Consider the following 13511-nt stretch of genomic DNA (forward strand, 5'->3'; position numbering starts at 1 on the left):
GCAGTAGCTCATCTAAGCTAGGTATTTAAACCTCACGACAGCCAGCCAAACAGCTTGGAACTGGGTTTTATGCAGCTGTTAGAGCAAAATTGTAGTATTCTCAATTGTTCTTTGAAGCAGAATATTACATATCCTCTTCATATATTATCTATCAAACAACTACTTAAGCAGATCTAAAATATTTTCAAAACTGCACGTGCAAAAATGTACATACTTACATGCACAGATGCAAATGATTAGGTCAGCACAGTTGTTCCTTTTCATGTGTACTGGGTGTATTGGTTGATCACGGGACTATGAGCTGGAATGTTATGTGGCCATGAAAAAAGGCTAATGCAGTCCTACCATGCATCAGGCAAGGTATTTCCCATTAGAGATAGAAACGTGTTAGGGCTCTGAGTTACAACAACAAATTCTTTCCCAGGTGTCTGGCTGGTGGGTTTTGCCCACATGCTCAGAGTCTAACTGATCACCGTATTTGAGGATTGGAAGAGACCCTGAGGTCTCTGGATCAGATTGGAAGAGACCCTGGGGTTTTTCATCTTCCTCTGCAGCATGGGGCATGCATCACTTGCGAGTGTAAATGGTAGATTCTCTTTAACTTTAAGTCTTTAAACCATGATTTGAGGACTTCAGTAACTCAGCCAGATGTTACGGGTCTATTACTGGAGTGGGTGGGAGAGGTTCTGTGGTCTCCAGTGTACACAAGGACAGACTAGATGCTCATGATGGTCCCTTCTGGCCTTAAAGTCTATGTGGAAATACAGATTTGTACATACTCAGTGATGGCATGCATTTTTTACATCATGCTTTTTAGAAAATCATGCCCTTAATGTTTGGAGAATTCAGCTTTATGTAGGGACTGTATCACGTAGAAGCCAAATAACTTCTACACAACGAAGAAATGGGATGGAAAATCCCTTTTAAGTCATTTGGTCTGTATACCTGCCAGTGCAGGACTGTACTTCTGTATGTATTCTAGTGCTTTAACCAGATATAGTTGATAAAATGTTTGTATGTAAGAAACTCTTGGAATTAAATTGATGCAACAAATTAGTAAAAACTTGTAAGAAATGCATTGCTTAAAGGTTCCCTGTTTGGGACAACTTTAGAACACTGAATGTTACTCCTAATGTTAGAATCTGATATTGTGCACATGTAAGATAAGACTAATTAGTGATATTGTATTATTCAACAGTGGTATACTTGAATTATGGGCCCTACAGTTCCTATGCTCCAGCCTATGACTCCACATTTGCAAACATCAGCAAGGATGATTCTGACTTAATCTATTCAACGTACGGGGAAGATTCTAATCCAGAATGTTTCAGGTAAGTAAGAAAGATCTGTATTCCAGTTTGACAATTACTGAAGTTATCTTGAGAGTAAGTAGAGTTTGTACAGACTTCGTTAAATATTGTTTATTGTAACCTATGCATATCTAGGAAAAAGTAAATATACCTGTTTCCAGGGGTGAAAGTAATAATAAATTCTTACCGGTTCTGGGGGCCGGTGCCTCAGGCGAGGCTGAGGGGTCAGTCTCCCCCAGCCAGCCCATCTGTGCTGCGTGGCCCCTGTTGCCCAGGGCTCCAGCAGCGCTTTAAAAGGGCCCGAGGCTCCAACAGCTGCCCTTTTGGCCCCCTGCATCTGTGGCCCGGGGGGTGGAGGGGACAAAAGGGGCAACAATGTTAAAACACTGCAGCAGTGCTTTAATGTTCCTGCCTTCCCTGTGGGCGACCCTGCTGCTACAGAGCCCCCCAGATGCTGTCGGGGGAGGTGAAAGGCAGCGCTTTAACGTGGGCTGCATATGGGCTGGTACTGGCTCAGTTTCACCCCTGCCTGTTTCCCTATCAGTAGCAGTTACAGCATCAAATTCTCCTTTGTGATGAAGAGATCCCATTTCATCTAGTATGCTTACCTTTAGCAGTAAAACAAACTAATCTTAAGTTAAAGTTTCTGAAGTAATTTCAATAAAACAGTTGTGGTAGTCAAATATTGATGGTTAAGGCTGTGTCTTGCATATTGAATGCAACCAAACTAGATTCTGGTACTTACTCATAATTCACCTACTCTACCTTTTAAAATTGGTGCTATTTTAAGACACAGCTCCTTTAATAACAATGCACCTGTGACATTAGCAAGGGAAGAGCAATCTTAGGGAGTTTGATACTCTTGATCCATGAAGTGCATGAAATCAAAAACTCCATTGCAAAGATAACACTGACTGATACTGGAAAACTGTATTTTTCAGGCTCTTAATGACTGCCATGAATTATGATAGCTTTTCACATGTTTTAACCAGTTTGATTGCTCTGTGCAAATAAATGAGTCATCTTTGTACTGACTTGCTTAGTTGCCGTTGCCATAATCCAACACTGTGTAATTCCACAACTGCTTTAAAATAAGACTGCAAGTGTGGTTTACTGGGGAAAAAAAAATTCTTTTCTAAGAGCTAATCTTTAAAGCTATCTATCCAAAGTATATGAATATGCAGAAGATCTGAGGGGGATCTGCATGTTTAATTTTAAAATACAACTTAATTTCCCACACACACAATTGTATATATAAAATAGTTAATGAGTGACTTCAAAAATAATCTGGGTTTCACTTTCATCAGAACTTAATAGCTTTCTTTCAGTTAACTATATTTCTGTATGCTTATATTGTTAAATACTTAAAGGTATTTTTGCACTCAGATGCAATGGTGATATGCTTGGTAGAAGTCCCTAGATAGTTGCTTAGTGTACAAAGATGTTCATAAAAAATGAAAATACACTCCCCTGCAGTTATTTCCCTGGTGAAACCATTGCGTTTTTGAAATCTTAGAAAGTGTGCCATCCTGCTTTAATACTGTTCAGAAACTGAAGACTAGTGTTGATGGCTAGGGATGTTTAGATAGAGTACTTTTTAGTACTTCTAAGGAACCTGATTTTATTGTGTTAGACATGAGGCACCTTTACTACTGGTGTCAAATGTCAGTTCATGAACCATGGTGGTAGCTATGGGACATCTCAGTGCTACACAAACTTCAGTTTCAAATATAATGTATAGTGCTTGAAATGATGATCAGATTTATTATACTGAGCAAAATTACTGTAATTGTCTCACGTCTTTTATAACCACCCTCGATTCTAATGCCTCTACTCCATGAGCATTTATTTGATACAGTTATGAATACACCTTTGTCTTGATGTGCTTTAGAAGCATCTCCTGAAAGAAAATTAGAAAACTTTCTAGTGTTGTTAATACTCCATGTTATAGCTCATTTCAAATACCTGAATTGTTTAAACAAGTGCAACAGCGATAATGAATATCAAACATGCAAAACTAATTGCCGTTTGAGAACTTGCTGCTTAAAGCACTATTCAGTTGCATTGTAGGCTACATTGGGACTCTAAGTTAGTCCACAGGCCACAAAAGCCTTGGCTATTTAAACAAAAAGTAAACCTATTAGACTGAATCCCTTGCCAATCTTCTAATATCAGCATTTTCAAAGTTCAATATGTTGGTTTGACATACTAACCATTTACAGGGTTTTTTCTGTCATCCATGCTTGATGTGAAATTGATTTCTTTGTAATTACCTTTCAGTATTCAGAATTTTTTGGCAAAGTCTCAAGACTACCCATGTGTAATGGCTGATGGTTTGCTGGATGTTTTAACTAAAGGGGGATATTCTAGATCTGTGAAAGAACTAGAAACGGTAAGAATTGTGATTTGGGAACTTTCTGGTGCTTGGTTTATCTCTAGAAGAGAACGAAAATTAAAAGTTCTGAAGCCAGTTGGGCTGATGTGATTTAGAAACTGGCATTTCTAACTCTTAGCTAATATGTTTTTGAACATGACCCATTTTCCTAGTCTAGTTAGATCCTATCACGTTTTAATTAACATGCATCCACCCTCAAGTCGATGATTGACAAATGAATGGGTTTTGAAATGTGTTAAACCCTGTATGTCCTAACTGTTAAAACATGTTTGTTAACCCATTGTTAAATATGATCTATTGTCCTAGGCTAGATAAGGCCTTAAAGTAGTTCTGCCAGGATATGGTGCAGATTTTTTTTGCGGTTGGATGTTGCTGTTGCAATTGTCAAACTGTTTGATTTAAGGATTAAATAAAGGACTTCACCTCGAGTAGCTTCAAGTTTTCTGCCTTTCAAGCTCAAAAAGGATATTTTCTCATACATTCATACACAAGTCCTTGGAATAAAACCCTACATATTCAGGGCTTGGGAGTTTCCCATTGGTCACCACAACACATCCCATTATAGGCAATGAGTTACAATTATTAAAAGATTTAATCTTTTCAAAAACAATTCATAGACTGAATGAAATGTTTTAATCTGGTTTTCATTCTCCACTGAAAGTGAAGCCGAGAATATAATTTGATGTAAAATTCACTTTCAGATCATTTCATATACCTCTAGTTATGCTTTTGCATTTTTAAACTCTTTGTTATAGAGAATACTGGGAGGGAAAAACAGTCAACGTGTAATAGTTGGGGGTATTGTCCAGCAAAGTCACTTAAGTAGATTGAAGCAGAAAGTTGACTGACTGTGCAATTAGACTCTCGTTCTGAAGCAAATCTCATAAGTTTGACAACTGGTTTGGTTTTCCAGAAGATAGTTGTAGCAAAAAAAGCTGGAAAGAGATAGTAGCAAACACTGACTGCTTTCCAAAGGCAAAAATGCAGTTATGCCAGCTTGATTTGCAAAAATTGATTCAGCTTTATGTATTGTTGTACGCAGTAACTTTTATAACCTTATAGTATGTAACTATTACCCAACTTTATATAAAACCACATGATGGACTCCTAAAACATGGCTTCATAGCATAAATTGACACAAGACTTGTCAATTACTTTTTTAAATAAATAATTCCACAGTGAACAGTTGAAACTCTGCAGGTGAGCATTTTCAAACTTAATTTTTATAAGTAGTAGTAACTTACCATAAGCAGAATAGTTCCTGAGTGCAGAAGATGGGCACCAAGCAGAGGTGTAGTCTGTTCTGTATGCATAACAACTTTTGAAGAACTGAGCCTGCTAGCTGATGATTAAATATACAATATGGTTCTCGTCTCTTCCCATGATGTTTAGAACTTTAAAATTTGATCATTAGGACATATAGAAAAGGCATTAGAGGAGTTCTAGATGCTTTGACAACTTACCGGTTCTAGTTTTATTCGTCCCTCTGTCTGTGTGGTTCAATTCATGATACTAAGGTGAACCTGGCTTTACAGAGAGAAAGTACAAAAAGCCAATGATTTAAACTAAACTTGCTCTTCTGTGAACTATAGCACAAGCAAAACACACTGTGTATTTTGCCACTTGTATGCAGTCATTCCAAACACAATTTTTATACAACAAGATCTAATGCAGCATTAAGTCAGACAGTTAAAATAAAAGCCAGGAAATGCAGAAGAGAAGGCTCCTGTAACAATGTTAACTTAGGCCATGTTTGAAATAGTACAGATGTGCAACTGTTGCTTTGCAAATGGGCAGTTGAATGTATTTAATGTATGTCATAACATGCAGGAAGTGCATTCTCGTTTTGTAACTTTGAGCCCTAATGTTGCATTGATGTAACTATTAATGAATTTAAATTCTACTTTTCTAAAGAAAAAGATTGTCCTTTCCTTATAATATTTAAATAGTCACAGTTAAGCACAAACCTCTGAGATGAATGGGAGGGGAGGATTCTTGCCTTTGCTGTTGGTGAATGGCTGGAAACAGTTTTTTTGCAGGGTTTAACTAGCCATTATCACAGCTTTATATTATGACAACTGTGTCTTTAGAATAGGAAAATATAGGACTAAATCACTGTCACTTCCATTTCCATAAGCAGGATAATGGATCTGATTGTGGTGCATCCCCAGATCTAGTGAAGCTCTTCTGGGGGTATTCAGCTCTGCAGACAGGAAAGACTCTGAGACTGCTGTTCATTCTGGCATTGTGCCCTAGAACCAATGATATTAGCAGAGTCAGGAATTGACCACACTGATAGGTTCACCTTCTCTTGATAAAAGGTTGAGGTGGAAATCGAGTGGCATGTCTTTTGTTCCTTGTGCTTTTTTTTCTTCTTCTTTCCAATCTAGGAGACAATCTGGCCCTCAAGTTCTGTAACAAAGTGAAAACTTGCAAAATGAACCATGTCCTTGCCCCCTCCTTACTGTAATGGTCTCTGTAGAGTCGGCCCACAATTTTCTTTTGTTTTTACTGGTAAGGGAGTAAAGTTTTTCATTTTTGGGAGCAGGAGGTTTTTGCTCAATTTTCATTAAAAGTTTAGTGTACCCTTAGCAGCAGCCCATCTGATTAGCCTAGGAGAATGAGTCTTTCCTGAGGTGAATAAAAGGGTAGGGTATTATTATTCTGCTAATTAAATACTTAGTTATTTACCCATCTAATCCTCCTTGATCCCTGTGAAGTTTTAGCAAGTGCTCATGCTGAATGTTCTCACCAAGCAGAAGGGCTGATTTGGCAGGAAGGAAGTGTGGTAACAAAATGCTGCCCACAGTCCCAGAGTGAGCTGAAAGCCTTTTTAAATAAAATAAAAAAATTGGTCTAGTTAACTATGTTCCCATTTTTAAAGTATTAGGTTTTAGAGTTTCACACCATTGAAAGGAATGGGGAGTTCATGGCTCTGAGATATTAACAAATTGATCAACATTTGAAAAATTGTTGGCTGCCCTTATAACTGAAGATAATTTTTGGCTGCAAATTAGTCAGTTTCATACTCATGGACACTGGGCAGTGAACCTCTGCCCAGAAGTACTATTTATTTAGTTTTAATTTTTTCTTTAACCCCAGAGACATTATCTTAAGACCACTTACAGGATTCAGTCACTTTTGCTTTAGACTTAAAGAAAAATATGATTAGAACATGTGTTTCAGTCTCTAACTTAGAAAGGAATTTTCCACAAAAACCCCCCCCAAAACAAAAAACTTTCATGCATGCAAAGAAAATTTGAAAATTTTGGTTCAAAAAGGAAACATTTGCAAAAAGGATAATGGAAGGCATTTTGCAATATTTACTGAAGTGATTGTCATTATAGTAATTACACTAGCCTGCTCCAAACAACTTAATAGAAGGAAAACCCCTTACTGCTAATTTCTTGTACAAGACAAATAAGGAATGTTCTCTCCGTTAAAAACTGCTGTGTAGTTTTTGTTACCAATGAAAACCCATAACACTGTTTTGTCTCCCTCCATTTATGAATATCCCACTGTAAGGTTCTGGTTTTGCTTTGTACTTTAAAATAGGAACTCATTTTAAATGTCATACTAAATACTTTCTCATAATTTCAGCCAATGGTGGATGCAGAAGGTCAGCATGGGAGAAGCGATGCAACAAAAGATGTGGAGGTGATATTTTCTATCTTTTTCCAAGCAGCTACTCCAAAAGGCATTTTTAACCCCTAACCCCTGTTCCCTCTAAGCTGTGCGTGTGAACCTAAACCCTGCGTGCACAAAAATTTGCTCTGAAGAAATTTTTTGCGCACACAGCCTGTCAAAAATTAGAGGGAACATTGCTCCTAACTGCAAAATAGCTTAAAGCTGGAGAAATGTGTGCAGTTATATAAACAGATGTTGTGTACCACCATTCAAAACTGCATGCTTTTTTTGTAACTGTTTTGTATTTCAAGTTGTGAGGATAAAGTCCAAAAGGTAAATCTCACATCAGAATGTAGATCTGATTGGTTTTGATATCAATCTGTGTGACACAAAAACCTGAAGCATTTATTCTTAAGTAAAATCTTCCACGTTTACAATGCACAGAATGAGACATGTAGAAGTTTATATTTGTTACTGTGTGTCATTCAGAACTTTGATTACAGGAGTCAATATTTTCCGGTACCTGCAACATACTACAGTAATTTTGTACAACGTGTGTCATTTTAAGATACAGATTTTAAACCTCCAGTGCCCCAAATTGCTTAGGGCCTGGTTATCTCAAATTGCCTGTCGTCTTGCGTTACTGAACCAATTAACTCAACACCCGATGTTCAGTTGGGAGGGGGCTGGAGCCAGTATTTTCAGCGAATGGACTGTACTTTGGAATTTCATCATCTGTTGGTGCTCCAGAGCCCAAATTGTTTGATCTTCAGCTTATTTGCTTAATGGCTTTTGGGGGGGAATGCGGGTTGTGGGAGAGTCCTGGTTTGGGATGGGTTCAGGAGGAGTTTATATTTGGAGGCTGGTCATAATTTGTATGTTTGTTACATTACTTTTATGTGTGTGCCCAGAGCTCTGGATACTTGCAACTCTGAAAATACATAAATGGGATGGAATAGTTAACTATAGAACAGTAAAAGATTGTTGTTGCTTTGAAGTGAAGAACAAATGGGGTAAATCTAAATTAGTCAGTCCCCCAGTATCTGACAGTTTTCTAATTTACACACTGCAAAAGCGGTGGCATGCATCAGCGTTTGCGTTGCACTCCCAGTCAGTACCCAGCCCAATCCGGGAAAGCTACTGATACAACCAGCAGACCAAATTAGGTGATGAATCCTGGTCACGTGCCAACTGAGGCACTTGTGCATACACGAAGACGACTGCAAAAGCATTTTTTAAAATCTTCATTTAAACACTTATTTGCAGATTATAGAAACAGATGCGGCCAACAAGTTGGACTCTAGTAATGATAGGCTTACAGCACTGAAAGCAGTAACAAATTTTGGAATTCATGTAGAGGAATTTGACTCTGAAGGTGAGTAATCTATTGCAATTAGGAATGCAAGTGCTATTTTTGGGCACATTGTATTTTGTATTATCCTGTAATTGGTTTGCTGTAGCATGTGAATGAGTGTGTGTGTGTGTCTCTCTCTCTCTCTCTGTGTGTGTGTATAATATATATATAAAATCTCCTCCTTTCACTGACACGGGCTTTTCTATCAATCAGAGGCTGAAATCTTCCAGAAGAAACTTGATGAAACCACAAAGTTACTCAGAGAGCTCCAAGATGCTCAAAATGAACGACTGAGTACAAAACCACCTCCCAATATGATTTGTCTTTTGGGTCCATCTTACAAAGAAATGCATCTGGGTGAGTATAACATTTAATTGATGTTTAGAAAACAATTAGGTCAGTTGGAATTTGTATAAAGTTATTACAGGTTAAGAACTTCCTAGTAAATTTGTACATTGGGTGTTAAGAGTGACTTTTTGGTTAAACTGTTATCTTTAGTGTGAAACTGGAGGTGAATTTGTTGAGTGTTGTGTTAAAATAGGACAGTCAGAACACCTGGAGGCCCCACTTGTCAATTCTGGCCAAGGAGCACATGAATCAGGTGGCTTCTGTTTGATTTTCTTTCTGAATAACTGTCTCAGACAGTGGCATTCCAGCTCCTTCAGCTGAGATAGTAATTGATATGCAGTGCACCACCTTGGATTGTTGGATGTTAACAAGTTATGATAGAACTCTAACTTTTAGTTGCTTATTAAAGCAACTATTAAAGACTTGTACATCTGAGGATTGAGTTATTTTAGTATGAAATTCTCAGTGTGCTATAAGCACAAAATAGAGGGCCTGGGTAATAATCCAAACTCTGATATTGCCTTAAAGCAAGCTTTCTCTCTGCTTCATTTCCCTATTTGGAAATTACTAATCTGTAAAAGTAACTCCCTTCTTGAGTGATTGTGTGCGATGTATCTAAACAGTTGAACAATGTGAAGCGTTCTGTTTGTCAGCTAAGGTCAAGTAAATATTTGAGAATTATAGCTTAATTCTAAAACGTCATGTCAGTTTGAGAGGCTTTTAGCTCTTGTGCATTCTCGTAGTGCATTTCCTCTTCCATTAGCCACATACATCTTACCAACTCCATGCAAGTCTAAAGTAGACCAAATCCTCCCTTTCCTGAGGGGGAAAAAATAGCTGATGTGATGTACTTTACAGCTGTGGGATCTGAGAACTACTGCATTTAAAGTGAAAAGGGGCAATAGCCATGGCCTCTTGTTCACATGCAGGATTGAGAACCGAAGGCAAAATACTCAAACCCAAAGATCAGTGCCCTGAGCGCCACATGGTCATTCGTCATTGGTTTTCCACCAGCTGTTTACATTGTGACCCTTATGATATGGAGCAAGTTAATGATGCTTGCAGCAGCATTACCGTGTGCTTTAAATCTGTCTAGCTTCTGTTGCTTCTCAAAGGGGTCTTAGTAAGGAGCTGTTTCATCTCCTCCTCCTTTCTCCAGCTCACCCCACTCTCTGCTGGTAAGTAACAGCTTTGGAATGTGCAAGGAAAATGCTGCATTTTCTCTCCCTCTGGTTCCTAGTGCCTTTACTGTGTGATTAATGCCCATCTGCTCCCCCGCAATGCCAAGTGCAACACAGGAGAAGCAAAGAGCCACTAGATTTAACTGTCTGAGTGACAGTAAGATGTCTCTGCTATTATAGGAGCTTATTTAGTTTTTATATAACTACAAATTCACCAAAGCTAAATATTATTTACAGCTGTGCTGAAAGTCAGACTTAGACTCTTCTGGGCAATTTGTAAAAACACAAATTAATTTACAGTATTCTAACTTTCTAGCGGAGAGAGTGACCAATAATTTAAAAGAACTTGCGCAACAAGTGACTCCAGGCGACATTGTAAGCACGTATGGAATCCGAAAAGCAATGGGAATTTCAGTTCCTGTACCTGACACTGAAGCCAGCTTTGTGGATTTAACAGATGGTGAGTATAGAGTGTATTTAGCATTGTACAAGAGCAAAACTACATCTGCAAGTCATCGTAGTATTGTTGGTAGCAACTGCAGAAGTTAAGGTGGAGTCCCAACTGCTGGTCTCTCTCCCTTTTTTAAATACTTTTTGGGTGGAAATTTGACATGGTTATTCTCAGCCCAAAGGTAACTTTGTTGTTTAGAGAAGTGTGTAGAATTGGTACAACCACTTAAATTAGTAGAGTAAAAAAAGTTTTCCCTGTCTGTGTATGTTGCAATTTTTGCATTTGCACATCTGACTGAAGATGAAAACACCACATGTAGAAAAAAATGCATTGACTCTTAAGCATTTTTAATATTAATTTGGCATCTATGCATTAGAATTTTTCCTTTAAGTTTTCCATTTAAGGGTGCTCAGTTATGAAGCCGCCACATATTGAAAATAGTGAAAAGAACGGGAATTAAGGATTTAAGCCTCAGTAATGTCATTTTATGGTTGGCAAGTCAGTCATGAAATGACTAAGTTTTCTACTGCAATGTTTATATTTATACTATTTTGCATTTGTTTGCCTTAAATACATACCTCCCTTTTTATGGCCTAGGCTATACAAGGTAACATGGATATTGACACTGCAACAGAAACTGACTCTTTTGAATTAGCAGATGTTTCAACATGTACACTGCATTAAATGCTAGCTTTTCAATTTCATTTAGTATTTTTAGGTCAGTCTTGTTTAAAAAACAGTGAATAGCATAAAATATTATAGCGTACAATACCGTACACGCCATCCCTCTCGTTTGTAACAGGTTTTAGTTAAGCTGTGCTACTGACAGAGTAAAACCATTTCTTGATAGTTTTTATTCTGAAGCAAACTTTTCAAGCAGTTTTGCATATTTCTTAAATGAAAAACTGACATCAATTAATCATACTACTGAGATCAGTACATTTATAAAAGATATTTATGGTGATGTACACTGCAAGAGTAATGCCCTATCTGGTTAATTAACAGGAATAGAGCAAGAAATATGTCCTAGTATAATTACTAGCTCCTTAATACAAGTGGATTCACTGCATAAATTGATTCATGCTGACATAGGAAATTGACTTCAGGAGTAGTAAGGGAATTAGATTGTATATATACTACTTTAAGGGAAGTTGAATGGGATAACTGGACTGACCAATCTGTGTGGAATAACTTTTTTTCAGATGGTCAAGAATCTAAAAAGGCTGCCATGTTCAGTGGAAATGAATCTGGTCCAATTGGAATTTGAAACTTCAGTTGTTTTAAGTTATATATTTGTATTTGGTCCTATTAAAGAACTAGATTTAAATTTTGTTCAGGATGTATTCACTGAACATCTGTACATTGTGAGTTAGAGGAAATATTTTGTCTATTAAATTTTGGAACTTGTTAAACTCAATCAAAGGTCATGATGGTTTCATGTTAGAGTTCAGTTACTTCTAATGCATACACATCTAATCGTGAATTTGGATGGACTAACTCATCATTTTCAAGGGATATGTCAGGCTATCTACAGCCTTAGGCCCAACATAATTGTGGCTACATAATCTGTCTGTACCACTATTTATCCAGCAGTATTCCAAAGCCATTTACTAACTTTCAGATCTGGTGCACTTGAATGCATGCAGACTTTCTTTTAAATAAGTATATAGCCTTTATGGATGCAAAGGAAAAACAGCTTTCTAAATAGAAGCCGATAAAATTTGATAAATTAGTGGAAGATGCTATATTGAGGCTGTATAAATGTAGCCTAGGCTTCTTTCATGACCTTGCTCTGTTTATCACTTTCAACCAACTAGAGTTTTTATAATGTTGCTGCTAATTATTGCAGCTATCAGGACAAATGGTTAAGAATGCCTAGCCAAGATGCATTATTCTTCTGAGTAAGGTAATTAAACAGTGACATTAACAAATCTCTTGCCTAAAGGTTCCATAAACCTTTAAGAGGGCTTGACCACTCGAAGTTTCAAACTCCCCGACTGTGGACCCAGCTCAGATAGTCACCTAGGAAATACCTGCTAATTAAGCTGGAGAGCTTTAACTCAGTTGGAATAGCTGAGCTGGTGTAGGAGAAAGACAAGAAAAGTACTGTTTTAATGGCTGCCATTCTCTACTGATCCTTAGTCTACTTTGCTTCTATCTTTGGTGACTAAGTTGAGGATGAGTGAGACCTGCAAGCCCCCAGCATCACTTTGATTACGCATGTCCCATTTCCTTTCCCAAGGTAGGTTTGCACTGTCACCACATATCATGGGCCTACTCCTTCTCACAGCCACCAGATTTTTCCCAAGCCCCTTTCTTCCCCAGCTTCTCTTGAATGTCCACTATCCACTCCCCTTTACTTTGGGAATACAATTTGTCCTCTCAGATTCCCAGCAGCCCCTACCATGTTGACAAGGAAATGCTTGAACTGCACCTAATCAGCAATTATGCAGTTAGTGGAGATGGGCGGTAGATGGTTGAAGTTAAGTGATTGTGTGAATTTACTTTGGTATGTTCAAGTGCTCTACTCTGACAGCTCTACCAGAAATGCTGTATGGCTAGACATGCAGTTACTACATGTTCTATTGCACTATGCAAATACTCTAAATTAGGAGATGATAGAGGTATCAGCCCATTCTGGATAAATTAGAGAAATTACTCTCCAGTTCTCAAAAGATCAACCATGATTACATACTTTCAAGTGAAGATTTCTATCTTGAACTCTGTGCATTTAAGAGAAGAGTCTAGTTGTAATTAGGCTTAAGTTGCATAACAGGTTAATGAAATATGGAAGGAAGAAATGAAGGCTTATGTACAAATCTGCTTTAGATGTTATATTCTAAAT

At 37.7% G+C, this 13511-nt stretch overlaps 1 protein-coding gene across 2 annotated transcripts in view; it reads left to right on the forward strand.

The window, feature by feature from the left end:
- Positions 1 to 13505, forward strand: part of BRD7 (bromodomain containing 7) — a 30296-nt gene extending 16791 nt beyond the window's left edge. The window contains exons 11-17 of one of the 2 annotated variants that reach the window (XM_073307663.2): positions 1199 to 1331; positions 3591 to 3702; positions 7306 to 7362; positions 8599 to 8707; positions 8900 to 9043; positions 10532 to 10675; positions 11869 to 13505. In XM_073307663.2, coding sequence (XP_073163764.1) covers positions 1199 to 1331; positions 3591 to 3702; positions 7306 to 7362; positions 8599 to 8707; positions 8900 to 9043; positions 10532 to 10675; positions 11869 to 11933 — 764 coding nt within the window. In that variant the 3' untranslated portion in view covers positions 11934 to 13505. The remainder of the gene's footprint in view (positions 1 to 1198; positions 1332 to 3590; positions 3703 to 7305; positions 7363 to 8598; positions 8708 to 8899; positions 9044 to 10531; positions 10676 to 11868) is intronic. The other variant, XM_073307664.2, reaches the window with a different exon arrangement.
- Positions 13506 to 13511: the final 6 nt, after the last annotated feature.

The sequence above is a fragment of the Lepidochelys kempii genome, chromosome 12 (assembly GCF_965140285.1).
Source record: "Lepidochelys kempii isolate rLepKem1 chromosome 12, rLepKem1.hap1, whole genome shotgun sequence".
Lineage (NCBI taxonomy): Eukaryota > Metazoa > Chordata > Testudines > Cheloniidae > Lepidochelys > Lepidochelys kempii.